The 17,450-nt window shown below is 37.6% G+C and overlaps 2 protein-coding genes across 2 annotated transcripts; one reads left to right on the forward strand and one right to left on the reverse strand.

The window, feature by feature from the left end:
• Positions 1-8,928: 8,928 nt before the first annotated feature.
• On the forward strand, positions 8,929-9,465 carry LOC138870971 (uncharacterized). The gene has a single exon (XM_070148816.1). The coding sequence runs from the start codon at positions 8,929-8,931 to the stop codon at positions 9,463-9,465; it is 537 nt and encodes a 178-aa protein (XP_070004917.1).
• A 2,512-nt stretch (positions 9,466-11,977) lies between these two features.
• LOC138870972 (uncharacterized) lies at positions 11,978-12,983 on the reverse strand. Its single transcript, XM_070148817.1, has 2 exons — positions 12,828-12,983; positions 11,978-12,748 (listed from the first exon to the last, which is right to left on the reverse strand). Exons 1-2 carry the CDS (start codon positions 12,981-12,983, stop codon positions 11,978-11,980), a joined length of 927 nt encoding a protein of 308 aa, XP_070004918.1.
• Positions 12,984-17,450: the final 4,467 nt, after the last annotated feature.

Here is a 17,450-nt window from a genome sequence, read left to right on the forward strand (position 1 = left end):
GAGTTTGGCAGCAGTATGTCACGTCCAATTGTACCAATAGAGAATGGCGAGAGCATATAACAAAAAGGTACGTCCACGGAAGTTCAAAGTGGGTCAGTTAGTATTGAGACGTATCTTGCCTCATCAGGCTGAAGCAAAAGGAAAGTTCGCCCCAAACTGGCAGGGACCATTTGTCGTAACTAGAGTGTTGTCCAATGGCGCATTATATTTGATAGATGTAGAAGGGAAATGTGTGGAAATGGCTATCAATTCCGATGTGGTCAAGAGATACTATGTATGTTTTCTTTGTTTGATTGTATTTGTTTGTATTTGGCATATTTTGAAGATTGAAATGATGAAGACGTTTTGTTCTGCTATCTAAACACTTGATCCCTTGTCACCCCTTTTGAACCTTATTTATTTTCTTTCTTACCCCTCTTTCGGAATCAGTAGCGAATATCAGAAACACAAGCATGAAAGATAAGAAAAGGAAGAAAGGAACAGAGAAAGAAAAGGAAAGGAAAAGAGGAAAGCAAAAGAAGAAAAAAAGAAGAAAAGAAAAAAAAAGAAAAAAAAGAGAGAGAAAAAAAAGAAAGAGAAAAACAAGAGAGAAAAAAGAAGAGAAGAAGAAAGAGAAAAGAAAAATCACAACAACAAAGTAATTTCTATGACATGAACTACGTTCGACCTGATTCCTTTTAAGGATACGTAGGCAGCCTCACGGTTCGATCTCATCAAAACAAAAATCCAAAAATCCCCATGCAAGAAACTGGGGCAGAAGTTGTGGTTGTTGTGAGAAACCTGATTCCGAAAGTTGTAATTTTAACCCATTTGTATTGTTTTGAGACATTTATACCCTTTCTTTCTAATCCTGTCTAGAAGCCTACATTACGGTCCAAAGAAAGACCTTCTGATCAGTATTTGAGAAATGCCAAGTCGAGCAGATAAATGTAATGCATGTCAGGGGCAACACTCTGGTTCAAGCAGGAAAAATAAAAATGAGAGAGTCTTATTGGTGAAAACCTTCATAGGCACCGTAAGGCGACAAGAGTTGAGAGAAATAAAAATGAGAGAGTCTTATTGGTGAAAACCCTCATGGGCACCGTAAGGCGAAAGTGAGTTGAGAGATGAACGAATGAAAGAGGTCTGCTGGTGAAAACCTTTCAAGGCACCGCAGGACGAACAAGGTCAAGGTTTGGGTAAAGTAATCAGGTCATGGAAATTTTGGGGTGACGAAGTACGACAACTAAAAGTTGATTGGTTGGACAGATTGGGCCAATTAATTCGAAATGCATGTCATGATCATTGGTACTAGCTGTTCCTCTCAGATAAGTTTCCTTTTCTTTTTCCTTTTGTAGCAGTCATCTGGTTTTGTATTCTTCTTATCCTTAACCCGCAAAGTCATTGCATTTTATTTTCTTTTGGGTATTTATCTAAAGATGTTTCAATGCCAGTCTTGTTCAAAGCAAGTCGAAGCTCACTACCAACTTCCAAAATTGCAAACCACATCATGGTCGGAGCATACTAAGGATAACATGATGTAAGAGGGGGATACAAGGAATCGCAGGAAGTTTCATCGGTGGAATGGTTTGGTAATGTCATGGGAGATGCAAAAGTTTAGATAAAGGGGTCAGAGGTAAAACAACGGCGGGGGTATAGAACACTCAGCTCGTCAAAGGCCATAGGGTTTGAAAGTCAGTCAGAAAGTCAAAGCGGTTCACGGCCAGTTCGGAGAAGCCAGTCAGAACAAAAAAATACAGTGGAAAGATCTTCAGCAAGAATGCCATCAGCTAACCACCACTTTAAACTGACAAATTTTCCTTAATTGAAACAGGGGAAGAAAAGTTCGTTCATTTCAGAGGAACTCTTCGTGGAGAAAGGCAGTCACTGAACAAGATTAATTTAAGAGTTTTCAGGACCCTCCTAGAAAATGGGACCTAGTTTAAAGTTAAGAAATAACATAATCTAGAATAAATGTATCCCAAAGGAATATAAGTTGGTTTAGAAGTTTGTAGGTTCGAGATGGGATTCAATTAGGAATTGCCAGGACCCTCCTGAATAATGGGACTTAGCTTTAAGATTTCGATTGGATAATAACATTTAGCGTAAGTTCTGCTGTAGGGTAGTATAATTCAGCCATGAAAGTTGTCACTCTTAAGATAAAACTCGACTTTTGATTTTCAGGACCCTTCTGGGTAATGGGGAGTAGTTTAAGACCTTCTTAGATAACAAGATATAGCGGAAGTCATGCCATTAAAAGATATAGTTAGATTTAAAATTGTTGTTTAGTCAAGAGTTGTCAGGACCTCCCTGCATAATGGGACTTAGCTTTCAAATCCTTAGTAATATCGGGTAATAGGATTCAGTTTAACATTTACATCTGTGCCCATCCACCAAACTGGGGCAGAAAGAAAAATATTTTCTTTGTTTTATCTATTTTGAAGTCAGGAGCCCCCTGGAAAGCAGGGAATATTTTCGAGCGTAGCAATCAGGAGCCCGCCCGGAGAACAAGGGAGTACAATTTAAATTCTAGCTGTCAAATTATTTGTGAAGTCAGGAACCCGCCTGGAGAGCAGGGTGTACTTTCAAGTTGAAGTCAGGAGCCTGCCTGGAAAGTAGGGAATACTTTCAGGTTTAGCAGTCAGGAGCCCGCCTGGAGAACAAGGGAGTACAAGTTAAGTTTTAGTTTTCAAATTCTTTGTTTTGTCTATGTTGAAGTCAGGAGCCCGCCTGAAGAGTAGTGAATACTTTCAAATGTTGAAGTCAGGAGCCCGCCTGGAAAGAAGGGAATACATTTCATGTCTACAGTCAGGAGCCCGCCTGGAGAATAAGGGAGTACAATTTAAATTTTAGCTGTCGAATTCTTTGTGAAGTTAGGAACCCGCCTAGAGAGCAGGGAACACTTTTAGATTAGCAGTCAGGAGCCCGCCTGGATAGCATGGGAATACATATCAAGTCCAGCAGTCAGGCACCCACCTGAAAAAGGGGAAAACATCTCAGTTTACAATTCAAGGTGGCAACAAACAGATGTTTCCGAGAGAATGGAGGACAACAAGGCAACAAGAAACACAAGAACAAGTTTGAAGATATAGATAGGACTTTTGTAATCCACAGATCATAGTCTAGTCTAGCTTCTTATTTTATTTTGACATGGTGTAATAAGGGGGTTCAGTAAGCAGCAGCAGCAGCAACAGTGGAAGCCCAGCTTCATGGTAGTCCCAGCTACCAAACATTCCTGAACTACATTGACTTGATTCCTTTTTACCCACGGATATGTAGGCAACCTCAGAAGTAGGGTGCGGTCAACTTTTTCAAAAATGCTTCCCACGGAATATTCAAACGGGCATAAATCGCTCGTATCCGCTCACTTGTCTTTGCACGAAAACTCTTCGTGTTTTCGGGCAAAGAGGGGCAGTTGTGAGCACGTGATTTTTGCCCTACATGAATTACTCCCATAAATTCAAAATGAAATAATTTCTTTTAGTGTTTGCAATTTTGAGGATTTTCGTGGCATTTTCTGATAATTGTTTGCATTTTTGTTGGTGCATTTTAGTTAGTGAAAATACAAAAATATGTTGCATTGGCATTTAGGTTTAATTTTACATTTTAGGATTAATTAGAAAATTAATTGTTGCATAAAATGGAAAATCACAAAAAAATAGTCATGTTGCACCTTTTAATTTTAATTTTGGGTAGTTTTCCTTTAATTTACTAATTTTGGTAATTATTTAGGATTAGCTAGTATTTTTATAATGTTAATTTGGTTTTATAATTTAATTTAGGATTTTAGTTTCAAAGCTTGAAAAAAAGACAGAAAAAGAAAAGAAGGGAATGTTTTGGGAAAAATGAAAAGAAATGAAAAATAAAAAATGGAAAGCCAATTTGGGTTGATTGCTTAGTAGATCACCCAAGCCCAAACGGAATGACCCAATACCCGGCCCAAACCACCCTAACCCGGTCCGGCTTCCCCCCCCCCAAATGAAACAACGTCGTTTCATGAGCAACAAATCAGGACTGTCGAGGTTTCTTGATCGGACAGTCCTGAAGCGTAGGTCCCTTAGTATTTAAATGTCCAAACCTGCCCCCCACCCCTCACTCATCTCCCTCACAAACCCGCCCCTGCCAAATCCTAATGACGCCGCCCTAAATTCCCCCACAGCCAGAGGCGGCGCCACCACGGACCGACCTCAGATTAACACCAAATACCCTCTTCAACTCCCTCAGTCCAAATCTACAAGCACTTTCCATCGAACAAGCCCAAAAAGTCTCGAATCTTGATTTGAAAGAAAACCCTAGCGCCGCCCCTGTGTTCTCCGGTGGCGGAGCCACCTCGGTTCGACCCCAAAATCATACCCCTGAACCCCCGTTTCTCCCTTACCCTAAATCCACACTTAGATTCCTTCGAATCAACCCAGAACTCTCTGAATGACAAATCTGAGTTCGAACCCTAAAAATTCCATCAAAGCTGGGCATGCATGACCTTAAGCATCTGATCTGCTCGAGTTTAAAGCCTGATTCAACAAGAATTGATACTGCTCATTTGTTCTTGGCAAAGAACAAGTGATTAGCATCAGTTCTGTTTAAATCAAGGTGTTCGACGCCATTTCGGGTTTGCTAGGGTAAGTTTCCTTCTCTTTTTCTTTTCTATCGGAGTTCACCTTCTGCTCCTCTTCTTTCTTCTCCCTTTCTTTAAGTTTTTACCTTGATTGAAATTTGAACAAGGTTTTGGACCCAGTTTCCTTAAGATTGATTTTGCGTTCGTAGTTGTTCTGTTGGCCTTTCAGCTTTCTTTTGTTGAAGTTTATGGTCTGGTTAACTTTCATTAGTGACATGCTTAAATTTCTCATTTTGTCTTTGTTTTAGTCACTGGGCTTAATTAGTTAGTAAGTTCCCCGCCTGTCTGTGATTGTTAATTCAATTGTTTGGTTTTTAGTCTTTGTTTGGGTTTCGTCTTTGGGCTCTTAGGTTAGTCTAAGATCTCATGATTAAAGGAGTTCTGTTTGGCTTGATTCAAAGCCCATGTCTGGCTAAGCATTGAGCCCGTTTGGGGATTCAAAGCCCATGTTCAAGTCTAGCAGGGTTTCAGGGTAAAATACAGGGGTAATAGGGGTAAATTGGGTAAGTCACCTAAGGGAATCTTGCTATAACAGACTAGGAAGCTTCTAGGAAGCTGGGGAAGGGGTTGGTTCTGATTTTCTGTTTTTTTATAAGGGTATCTGTGCTATAATAAAAATTGGAAAGGGGGCAAAGTGCAAAACTAAGTCTGCCCTAATAGCTTGCCTATAAAGGCAGCTTTTCTTGCCTTTCAAGGCAAGACCCAAGAGATTAAAAGAAGAAAAGCTCAGAAAAATACAAAAATGGAGGAATTTTACTGTTTCATTGAATTTCAGTGAGTGTGGGTTCTTTTTCAACTTCTGAAACTACTTTTACTCATCTGAGGGGGAAAGGGGCTGAATTTGGTCTCCAAAGTTGGGTCTAAAGTTTTGTTGGGCTGCTGAGTGTTTGAGTTTGTTGTATTGAGCTGCTGCACATCATTTCTGGGGTCGGGACTGGTTTTTGTTGGCTGTTTCAGTGTTGATTCTTGTTGCTGCTCCTGTTGATCTTTCATTTGTCTTTGTTCATTCCCACGTACACCTCCCTGCACTCTATTTGAATGTAAAGCTTGATGTGGGAAATCAAAAATGGAATCTGGAGCTTTGAGTTGTATTCAATTTGAGTTTGAATTAAGAATATAGCTTGCTTGTCTATTATGTTTTGCTGGAAATTTCACTTACTACTTTTCAACTGTGAACAATGGGATCAACCTTTTAATCCCTGAATGTCATACGACCTGGTAGCTTAGTCTAAATGTCTACTTCATGTATAAGTTCTTTATATGTAGTCATTTTTCGTTTGTCTCGAGGTCAGTAGTCGGACTGATTTAGATATTGTTGACTCAAGATTGTTTATTTCACGGACTATTAGATCTTATCGAATTTAGTATTTACATTTAGCATGTAACAAAGAGTAATCTTGGATTTGTATTTGCTTGTAAATAGATACGAATTTAAGCTAGCAATCTGGATGTATGTTAGTTCATGTATGACTATCTTCATGGAATCACTTAAAGGAATTGAGCCCAGTTGGACCGCATGAGACAGCTTTCTAGGAAAAGGTTTTCATATTTGTATTGCTTTCCACCTTACTCCAAATTCTTCAAATGATATTGGGCCTATAGTCAGCCCAAAACCATTCTCATGTGATATGAATGCTTTTTCTATCACATTCAAACTTTTGACTAAAGAAGTGATCCGAACTTCAGTTTTAGGGTATGTTTAATGTCGTGGCTCAAGTTCATTAACTACCGTCCCTTAATGGGTTTATGGTGTAATATCCACCAATATATGACCCTCACATGTTTTAATTAGACGGTAAGGAAACTAATCGTAGAGAAACCTTTAGGGCCGTCTAAAATATTATCGTGGTTGTGGACAAGTTCGCGTGACACAGTTACAATTTCTTAAAAAATAAATTGGAGTATGCGTTCGCGCAACTTCGAACAATTTCCTTTAACAATAGAAACAGTTGCTAATAGGCCCCTAATCAATTTTAGGAGTTTTGAAGCGTGTCGTGTACAATTTAATTATTCATGCCCGTCATGTTAATAATCTTGATAAAAAATATGACAAATGTTGGTAGTTTGCTCCAGGCACATTTAATACACTATCGTGATTGCGTATATGTCTGCGTAACTTTGGCCAAACCTTTGGCAATAATAAAGCGTTATTAATTATGGACACGTTCGTGTGATATGATTTGTGAAGCGCCAAGCAAATGGGTACACGTACGCGTGTCCCGTTTCAAGATAATTTTTAATTTAAAAGCGGTTAAGGGGGTAGATACACATAGGATCTAAAGTTAGTAATTAAACAATTTTAATAAGCCAAGTATAATCAAAGCGACCGTGCTAGAACCACGGAACTCGGGAATGCCTAACACATTCTCCCGGGTTAACAGAATTCCTTACCCGGATTTCTGTGTTCTCAGACCATAAATATAGTCAATTTTCCTCGATTCGGGATTTAAACTGGCGACTTGGGACACCATAAATTATCCCAAATGACAACTCTGATTCTTAATAAATAAACGATCCCATTTGGATTGTCCTTTAATTAGAAAAAATCCCTTGTATTTATACCCTTTACGGGGTGTAGGTAAAAAGGAGGTGTGACAAACATTATTCTGTTAAGAGTATTACGTGAGATGCAAGTTGAAGATAAATTAATACCAAAGGCGCATACTCTATCTGGATTTGACAATTCCAATGTCGTGACAAAAGGAGAGGTAATGTTTACTGCATTCGCAAAAGGAGTTGTCAAAGATACAAAATTTCAAGTAGTAGATATGGAGATGGCTTACAATATGATTCTTGGGAGACCATGGATCCACGAGATGGATGTCGTTCCGTCAACCTTGCATCAAGTTATTAAATTTCCATCACCATGGGGAATATGTCAAATCCGTGGGGACCAACATACATCCAAGAATATTAACTCTGTAGCGGATTCAAGTACGAGAAACGAAGACAAATAGCAATCATAGAATCTAGTTGAGGGTACCACAATACAAACCTCAACTAACAAGGGCAAATAGATGTGGACTCAAGGCCAGATACCATTCCAGAACCAGAGGAAAACGAAAATATCAAGACAACAATTGAAGAACTAGAGGTTGTGGTGTTATTTGCACAATGGCCTGATAGGAAAGTTTACGTAGGGGCCAATCTAAGCCAGGGCATGAAAGATTAGTTGATTGAATTTTTGAAAACTAACGTGGATTGTTTTGCTTGGTCCCACTCTGATATGACAAGAACACCACCGAAAATGACTCACAAATTAAATGAAGACCCATCATATCCACCTATCAAACAAAAGAAGAGAAAGCAAGGAACTTTCAAAAATCAGGTGATTTAAGATGAGATTCAAAAATTACTAAAGATTGGGTCTATTCGCGAGGTAAAGTATCCTAATTGGTTCGCCAATACTGTTGTGGTACCAAAGAAGAATGGTAAGTGACGAGTTTGTGTAGATTACACAGACCTTAACAAAGCCTGTCCTAAAGGTTCTTTTCCACTACCACATATAGATCAACTAATTGATGCTACTGCAGGACATAAATTATTAAGTTTTTTTAGATGCTTATTCAGGATACAATCAGAAGAAAATGGATCCGATAGATGAAGAAAAAACTTCCTTCATAACTGACAGGGGGACTTACTGTTATAAAGTAATGCCTTTTGGTCTCAAAAATGCTGGTGCAACATATCAAAGACTAGTGACTAAAATGTTTTAAGAACATTTGGGGAAAACTATAGAAGTTTATATAGACGACATGCTTGACAAAACTCAACATTTAAGGGACCATATATCACATTTGTCTGATGCATTTCAGATTTTGTGAAAATTTAGTATGAAATTAAATCCTGAGAAGTGTACATTCGGTGTTGCATCAGGTAAGTTTGTAGGTTTTCTTGTCTCTAACCGTGGAATTGAAGTGAATCCCACACAGATTAAGGCCATTAAATAAATCCCTGACATACTTACAAGTAAGAAAGAAGTGCAGAGGTTGACAGGAAGAATTCCAGCCTTGGAAAGATTCATTTCTAAATCATCAAAAAAGTGCTTTAAATTCTTTTCAGCTCTTAAAAAGCAAGATCATTTCGAACGGAATGAGGAATCTCAATAGACACTCAAAAATTTGAAGATATACTTATCAAATCCGCCATTGTTCGCAAAACCAAAGGTTGGAGAAAGACTGCTCATCTACCTTGCCGTCTCAGAAGTAGCGGTAAGTGCTATTTTAGTCCGAGAGGACCAATGTAAATAATCTCCGATCTATTATGTCAACAAATCTTTATTAGATGCGGAGACACGGCATCCTCAATTAGAAAAGCTTGCACTTGCATTAATCATGGCATCTAGAAAATTAAGGCCTTATTTTCAATGTCATCCTATTGCTGTGGTAACTGCTTATCCATTACATAATATATTACACAAGCATGGGTTGTCAGGTAGGTTGGCCAAATGTGCTATAGAATTAAGCGAATATGACATCGCATACCAGCCTAGAACCGCGATAAAATCTCAGGTGTTAGCAGATTTTGTGGCTGATTTTAGCCAAGGAATGCAATTGGAAGAAGAAAAAGAATTGCAAGTGTTCAATAGCTCTAATCCGGGAAATTGGACCTTATTCGCTGATGGTTCCTCTAATGTGAGGGGTGCAGGCTTGGGAATTGTTTTGGTACCACCTACGGGTGAAAGCATTCGACAAGCCATTAAATATCATTCTATAACTAACAATGAGGCAGAGTATGAAGCTATGATTGCAGGTTTAGAACTAGCACGAGAACTCGACATTAATCAAATTGTGATCAAAAGCGATTCGCAGCTCGTAGTTAATCAAATGTTGAGGACTTATACGGCTAGGGAAGCACGGATGCAGCAGTAATTAGAGAAGGTACGGGATTTGATCAGGCAATTCCAAACCTGGAAAGTTATGGAACTATCAAGAGATGAAAATGTCAAGGAGGACGCCCTAGCTAATCTTGCATCTATAGCAGACGTGGCAAACAATGAAAATGCTTCCGTAATTCATTTGTTTCATTTAGTGCTCGATCCAGACAAAAATGAGGTAAATTTTAACAACTTAACCTGGGATTGGAGAAACGATATTGTTGCTTTTCTGTAGTATGGAACCGTCCCTGAAGACAAGAAAAAAGCTCACGCGCTTCGGAAAAAGGCTTCTCGATATTGTTTAAAGCAAGGAAATCTTTATCGAAAAATGCCCGGTAGACCCTTAGCAAGGTACCTTGGGCCTTCACAAACGGAATATGTAATGAGAGAGATACACGCGGGGTATTATGGAAATCATGCCGGAGGAAGATCACTTGTAAGAACCATGATTAGGGCAGGTTATTACTGGCCTAAAATGGAAGAAGAAGCGGAAAATTTTGTGGCTAAATGTGATAAGTGCCAAAGATACGGTAATAACATGCATAGACCTGCGGAGTTGTTACATCCGGTCATTGCACCGTGGCCATTTATGAAATGAGGAATGGATATCGTGGGTCCACTACCAGAAGCACAAGGACAGGTAAAATTCTTGCTTGTACTTACTGACTATTTTACTAAATGGGTGGAAGCAGGAGCATTCAAATAGGTGCGAGAAAAAGAAGTTAGAGATTTCATTTGGCGAAATATCATATGTCGATTCGGTGTGCCAAAGGAAATCGTGTGTGATAATGGCCCTCAATTTATAGGCACGCAAATCACAGAGTTTTTTCAAAGTTGGCAGATCAAAAGGATTACATCCACACCTTATCATCCAGTGGGTAATGGACAAGCTGAGTCAACTAACAAAGTCATTATCAACAATTTAAAGAAGCGTTTGGAGGAATCCAAAGGTAATTGCCCAGAATTGTTACCTGGTGTTTTATGGGCATATCGCACAACAACAAAAACAAGTACGGGAGCAACACAATTTTCATTGGTTTATGGAGCTGAAGCTTTAATTCCAGTTGAGATAGGAGAGCCAAGCACAAGGTTTACACAAGCAACAGAAGAGTCTAATGGTGAAGAAATGCGCATAAATCTTGATCTACTTGAAGGGAAAAGAGAAGTTGCATTAATAAGAATGGCAGCACAAAAGCAGGTCACAGAACGATACTACAATCAAAAAGCACGCCTAAGATTCTTCAAGATTGGGGACTTTGTGCTCAAAAAGGTTTTTCAATCTACGAAGGCAGCCAATGCGGGAAAATTAAGGCCAACCTGGGAAGGACCCTATAGGATTCATGGTATTGCAGGAAAGGAGCATACGAGCTGGAAACGATAGATGGCAAGATACTACCTTCGGACTGGAATGTTGTTCATTTGAAGAGATACTATTTCTAAGGAATACCACGGTCAGGTATCTATTTTTTAAAATTCTATTTATGAATTGTTAAAATTTTACTTGCGATTTTAGATGATAGGCAAAAAGCTAGCCCATACTAAATGATGAGTCACGACTTGCAAGGCACGTGGAATAAATTAAACCTCCTGATCTAGGGTTACAATTATTTTGATAGAAATTCAAACGGGTTAAGCAGTCTTCATCTATAATCGCACCTTAGAGTCCCGTATGTTTTTCCTTTTCAGGGAAAGGACCAAATGAGAGGGACAATCAAGTGCTCGAGGCTTCATACTTCAACACTCAAACACTTGGAGGACTATATAATATACACAGGCATGTGTATAAAGAAGGCAAAGAAGATTGGAAAATAATCAAAGATCAAGCCTGAAAAGTTCACTCATTGAATGAGTCAAGTGTAGAGCAAAGTCACGGGCTAAGGCCAAATAAAAACCTTACCATAGTTAGGGTAAAGGCAATGTACTGAAACGGGTTATAAATAAAAACCTTGTGTCTACTTTTCTTTTTTAAATCTGTTATAAGAAAAACAGTTACGAGAAAGTTATAGATGTAATTTAAATACATGTACAGTGTTATTCAAAACTAGACAAAGTTCAAATAAAAACTTGTCAAAGTTATTTCAATAAACATGTGTATTCCTATTTCTTTTATCATATATTAACACTTTTATGAAGTTGAGACGTCTTCTTCATTAAGTGTCGAATATAAAAAGGCTCTCTTTTATAAAATTCATGATTAATTTAAGTATTCATGAAGTTAATAGAAGCATTTTGTGAAAAGTAAAAATGCAAATTATTCAGTAAGTCCTTAGAAATAAAGGCAAGAATAAACAAAATAAAAGTACAAATAGTAACGAAAAACTTCTTAATATTAAAAAGCTTATTAAGTATGAGCTTAGTCATAAACTGAAAATTGTTTATACATATTGCCCCATAAAAGGTCTTGGGACTTAAGCTTCCAAAACAAACCCTCAAATGAGACCAAAGGTTTTAAGCACAATTTTCCAGAAAAAAAAGAGACACAAAGGAATTCAAAAAACTTAAACTTGTTACTGAGAGGATGAAGGAACTGAAGCAGGTACATCAACAGCAGTGGGTTCAACTTGGATTGAAGGAGTGGGGATACCCGTATCATCTTTGACATTTGCGGAAGTTTCGACCACGAGAGAAGGAAAATCTTGGTTCTGCTGAGTCTTCTCAATAGTTTCATTGATCTTAGCTAACTCAGATTCCAAGTTAAAATTCTCTTGGCTAGCTTCAACACGGGTATCACGGCGAGAATTCAAAAACGCCCAACTGACTTCAATGGCAGACTTATCTTCAAGGATCTCATAATCTCTTTCCCAGTCAGCGATTTCGTTCTTTAGCTTTTCATTTTCAGCCAAGGCAAATTCATAAGAAGCTTGGAGAGAGGCGTGGGAATTTTCTAAGGAACAAACCCTATAAGAAGAAACCCGGAGGTCTTCTTGGGCTTGAGTCAAATTCTGCACGAGTTCACCAGCATAGGCTTCTTTTGCGTCTAAGAGAGCCTTCAACTCTCTAATATCTTCACTTGCCTTGGAAAGCTGCTCGAAAAAAGAAGTTTCAAGACGAGCCTTTTCCTTGTTTGCTTGACTGGAGGAGGCCTTTTCAACTGCCAATTCCGAAGTCAAAGCCCGCAACTGCTGCTCCAAGGTAGTTTTACTTTCTTCTAAGTACTCCACGTCGATCTGAAAACTTTCATATTGTTCCTTCCAATTATATGCCTCCAATTGGTAATCACGCACAAAGTGCTCTGAGAGGGTAACCCTTTTCATCATCTCCGTGCCGATGAGCTTGGCCTAAAAAGGGGGAAAGGGAAGGAAATGAGAATCCCAAAGATAGAAAAATGACAAAGTAAAAGTTAGAAAAAAGGAATACATTTAAAGAAGCATGCACAATGTCATTCATCAAAGTCAAAGAGCTATGGCTCTCTAGCTTGGCCCTCTCAATAGGACCAATTAAAGGCTTTAGCCATACATCTGCTTGACCCGATTTCCTTAAAAGGTTGCCCTCAGAGGGGACTTCAATAGTCATTTGCCTCATAGCACCACTCCTACTTGAGGATCCAACCTCAACACGGTGAGCAGGTGGGGAGGAATTGATGAAGGAGGAATAGTAGAAGTAGTAAAAATAGCCTGGGGAGGAACGGAAGCAGCCGTAATCGACAAAGTAGGAGTCAAAGGCACCGGAGAAGAAAAAGAAGACAATGGAGCTTCATCAGAAACGGGACCTAAACTTTCACTACCAAACCCGCGGTCAAAAAGCTGCTCAACAGAATCATGAGCAGCAGCGGGAGCATCATCAACATCATCAGGGATCACTACTAGGGCTTCAACAAATTCGGTAAAACTGCGGGGGGACGCTTCTGCTTCATCGTCGGAAATAATGTGTCTACGAGCACGTGGACTTGTTACCAAGGAACTCCCGTCTTCCTCTTCTTAGGAATCTTGGTCATCAACGGCTTTTCTTTTCGATGAAGAGCCCAGAATTATTTTTTGAGCCCTTTCCAAAGAGATACGAGAAGCCGCAACCGCCTCAGCAGACTCCTCGAATAGCAAATCCTGATAGAAAGAAGGATTGAGATAAGTTCAGGAAAAAACAATATGTAAAATAAAATAAAAGCTCTTACTATGAGTTTTTACTTTCCAACCAAAACGTTGGGAAAGAGTCTTCCAAGATCTACCATCCATTGGTGCAATACTCAACAGCTTTCCTACCCAGTCAAGGAAATTTGGAACATCTTCCACAACTCTCATGGTTTCTAGAAAAGAAAAGTAAAATTAGAAAAATCAACAAAATTGAAGAAAAAGGTACGAGAAAGTTAGAAGACTCACGTGAAATATTCCACTTCTCAGGGAAGGGAAAGTTCCCATCACCCACTAAACCAATAGTGGGGGCAACAACAAACCTGGCATACCAGCCACGGTCTTTGTCATCTTCAGGGCCGCTAGAACTCTTTTGCTCCTGGCTACTACTGTAAAAACACCATTGCGAAAGAGTCTATGAGAATAAAGATGAATTAGATGTGGGAAAGTAAAAGGCACATTGGCTATGTTGGTCAAATGCCTCAAACAGGCAACAACCCTCCATATTATTGGGCCAATTTGACCTAAGAAAACATCAAAGAAACGACAGAACTCGAGAATAACAGGATCAATAGCAGGTTTGAATCCTAATGTGAAAGGGTATGTATAGACAAAGGAAAAACCGGTTAAGTAAGAGGTAATTCTTTGATTCGGATTGGGAATAATGATAGGAAAGTCATGACTCCACTGGAAGTCTCTACGAACTAAAGAAATCAAACCTTCAGTGATTTGAGTGGGATAGATATCAGCACGATCTAAGGAAGATACTTGATTTCTAAGAGATTCTTTGTCATTATAGAAAGATAGTTCTGCAGGAACTATCTCCTCTCACGAAGAGGTTCATAAGATTCCTTACCTCTAGAAGAAGATCTGTGTGAAAGAGAACGTATAGTTCTAGAAGAAGGGCCAGAACTAGGTGAGGGAAGAGAAGAACCACGCAAAGATGAAGATCCTAAATTACGAAGCCTACTACCTCTTCTGCTCCTATTGGGGACATTAGGGAAGTTATCAACTATGGTGACCCTTCTAGGGTTAGGGTTTGATGAAGACATGATAGTACGAGGAAAAAGCAAACAAAGATTCAAGAACTGAATATTTTGTGAACTTTATGTGATAAAGACGAAAACTATATTTATACTGCGAAGCAACCGTCAAAGGAAAAGGTGCAATGATGTAAAAGTCATAATCAAAACTGATGCTTCGTGGTTAGCGAAGCCGTGAAAAAGCCCTAAAAAGCGCTGCAAAGTTGCAGAACCAATAAAAGGGGTACCACGCGTGAAGAACATTAAATGGAAGTGACAAATGAAGCGTTGATTCTGCTATAGCATTAATGGTGACAAAAATTTCCGTTTTAATGAATTCCACTTCCTAAATATTCAATTGATGAATAAATGGCAAGTGGGGGGACTATCTGTATTGGAAAAAATTGAGTTTACATATTAAAGTAATTGGAAGATGACGTGTCATGACACGTAGACTGGTCAAAGAGTTATGATTGGGAAAGAGGCACGAGTTGCAACAGATACGAGTATAGGCATATGAAGAGACACGAGCGGTTATTCAGAAGACTCAACGCTCGTACCTATTTAATCCAAAAATCAAGGAGAATGAATCTGACAGCGCAAGAGAGTATAGATACAGTATTTAATAAGCATTAAATACTAAAAATGTTAGGGAATCTGTATTGAATCCCAATGATTATGTAACGTAGCATTTAATGCCTTTAATTATCTATAATGACCTTATTATGACAAAGGCATAACGTATAACTTGGAGATAGCTATAAAAGAAAGAGAATGGATCATTTGTAAGGACACGAAATACTATCTGAATATATTGGTTTACGTTGTTTTCTTCTGTTTATCTTATTGTTGGCAAAATCACTTTCCTTTATTCATTCTTTGATTATCAGTAACCCGAGTTCTTCTAAATTAAGACTTTAACCGAAATTCTACTTTTTAATTAAACAGGGTATCTTGTCCGCATCAGTCATCTTAAGCCTCTGCTTGCTGTCTTCCCCCCCCCCCCCAAAGGTTGAAGGCACGAGGAAAATGAAATTTAGAATGACTACAAAGCAAACACCTTCATGCCACTTAATCAAGTATGACTTAAGAGTCATTGTTTGGTTAGTGGCTTGCTGCCACGTTTCCATACTTAAACTTTATCTAAATTTTATCCACTAATTCCTTAATTATATGGTTAATGTTTTGCCAAAAAAAAATTCACAATTAACCAAATATTCACATAATTAAGAATTATCTCAAGTTACTTAAAATACTGCTCATTTTTAATACACGTTATATAACTTACTACCATAATCATGTGGTACAATATAAAATAAATACATATACTATTATTTCATTAAAATATCCATGTAAAAATATTTTTTTTTTCTTAACTTATCATTTTCCCAATCTCATATAAAGAATACAAATTATCGTACTCTTAATTCTTAAAATGGTAAAAGGGTAAAACATGTATAAAATGGCAAATTATTGGTTTTTCAAACTAGTTAGAAAAATAAAAGTGAACATGGACAAGTAAATTTGAATGTAGGGAGTAAGTTAAATGGCACCTTTTAAGGGAATTCTTGCCTCATCTTTCCTTTAAAATCAATCTTTCTGTAGCCATAAGGGCTGATTCTTTTCAAGAATATGATGCGTAGGATTTCCAACCCAAGTAAATGCGAACTGGTGTTTGAAGAAGGAATTTTTAAATAAAAACAATTTATAAGGCATATGTATTTCATGATTAAACTGAAGGACTAAAAAGAAAATCTGATTGCTCCATATCCGGGTACATTGTGCAGGAGACAACAGAGGCCGTAACCTTAAAAAGTATAATTTCATCAGACATTCTAGTCAAAGTTCCAAGGGAGTGTATGCAATTTCGTTGCCTATCTCTCTTTAGTGACTGAAGTTTTCAACACTTACATTAATCATGTCAACAAAATTTCAAATAAAACCAAGACATACGCTACTCTATTTGATCCATCTAAATAGTCTTCAGACAAGTTCCTTCGTCCTATCGCCATATTTAATTAGTTAGCTAGTTCCCAACTTGACATTATAAACATTTTATAGTTCCAAATATGTTTATCACCTAGATTTTTGAGGCAGACAAATTAGAAACTATTATTTGAGAGTTGAGAAGTACTATGCTATGTAATGACGTTACATACACAAAAAATTAGAAGAGAGAAAGTGAGAGAACGGTAAAAGAAATCATAAAAATTACTAGTAATTATTTCTTAATATATAATAGTGATATAGTTTTGAGACAGACTAAAGTTGAAAAAAAAAATACCACACTAACATAATATCTAACGATATTAAGGTTGTTAAACTTTCAGGATCTTAATCCCCTCAACCTCACATGGATTACTACGACTTATCCTAATATTAAAGTACGAGATGTAACATATTATTTGTGTGATTTTAGGAGGGAATTGTTTTTTGAGAATTTACCTGAGTATTTGATAATACGATTTTAATTGAGGATCTGTTCTTAGGATGTAGATAGAAATTTTATTGTTGTTTTCTTAGTTGGATATATAATACTTGAGCTTTTATCTGAAGATTTTATAACAACATATTTAAGTTTGAAATTTAAAAAAAAATATCCATAGGAATTAATTTTATCTATTATGTTTTATTGGTAAATGTCAAAAATGTTGAATCTATATAAAATTTAATGATGTATATGTGTGTGGATTGAACATTATTAGTCATTAAGCATAACATAGTCAGTTATTACTTTTTTAAAAAAAAATTCATTAACAAAATAATCATCACACGACTAGTTATTTTAAGAATTAAAATTTAATATGGCTGATATAAAGGACATCATAAAGCGAAGATACGACTACATTTGACATATTTCAGCTAATATCATCAAAAAAAATATTGAATATAAC

The sequence above is a fragment of the Nicotiana sylvestris genome, chromosome 6 (genome assembly GCF_000393655.2).
Source record: "Nicotiana sylvestris chromosome 6, ASM39365v2, whole genome shotgun sequence".
Classification (NCBI taxonomy): Eukaryota; Viridiplantae; Streptophyta; class Magnoliopsida; order Solanales; family Solanaceae; genus Nicotiana; species Nicotiana sylvestris.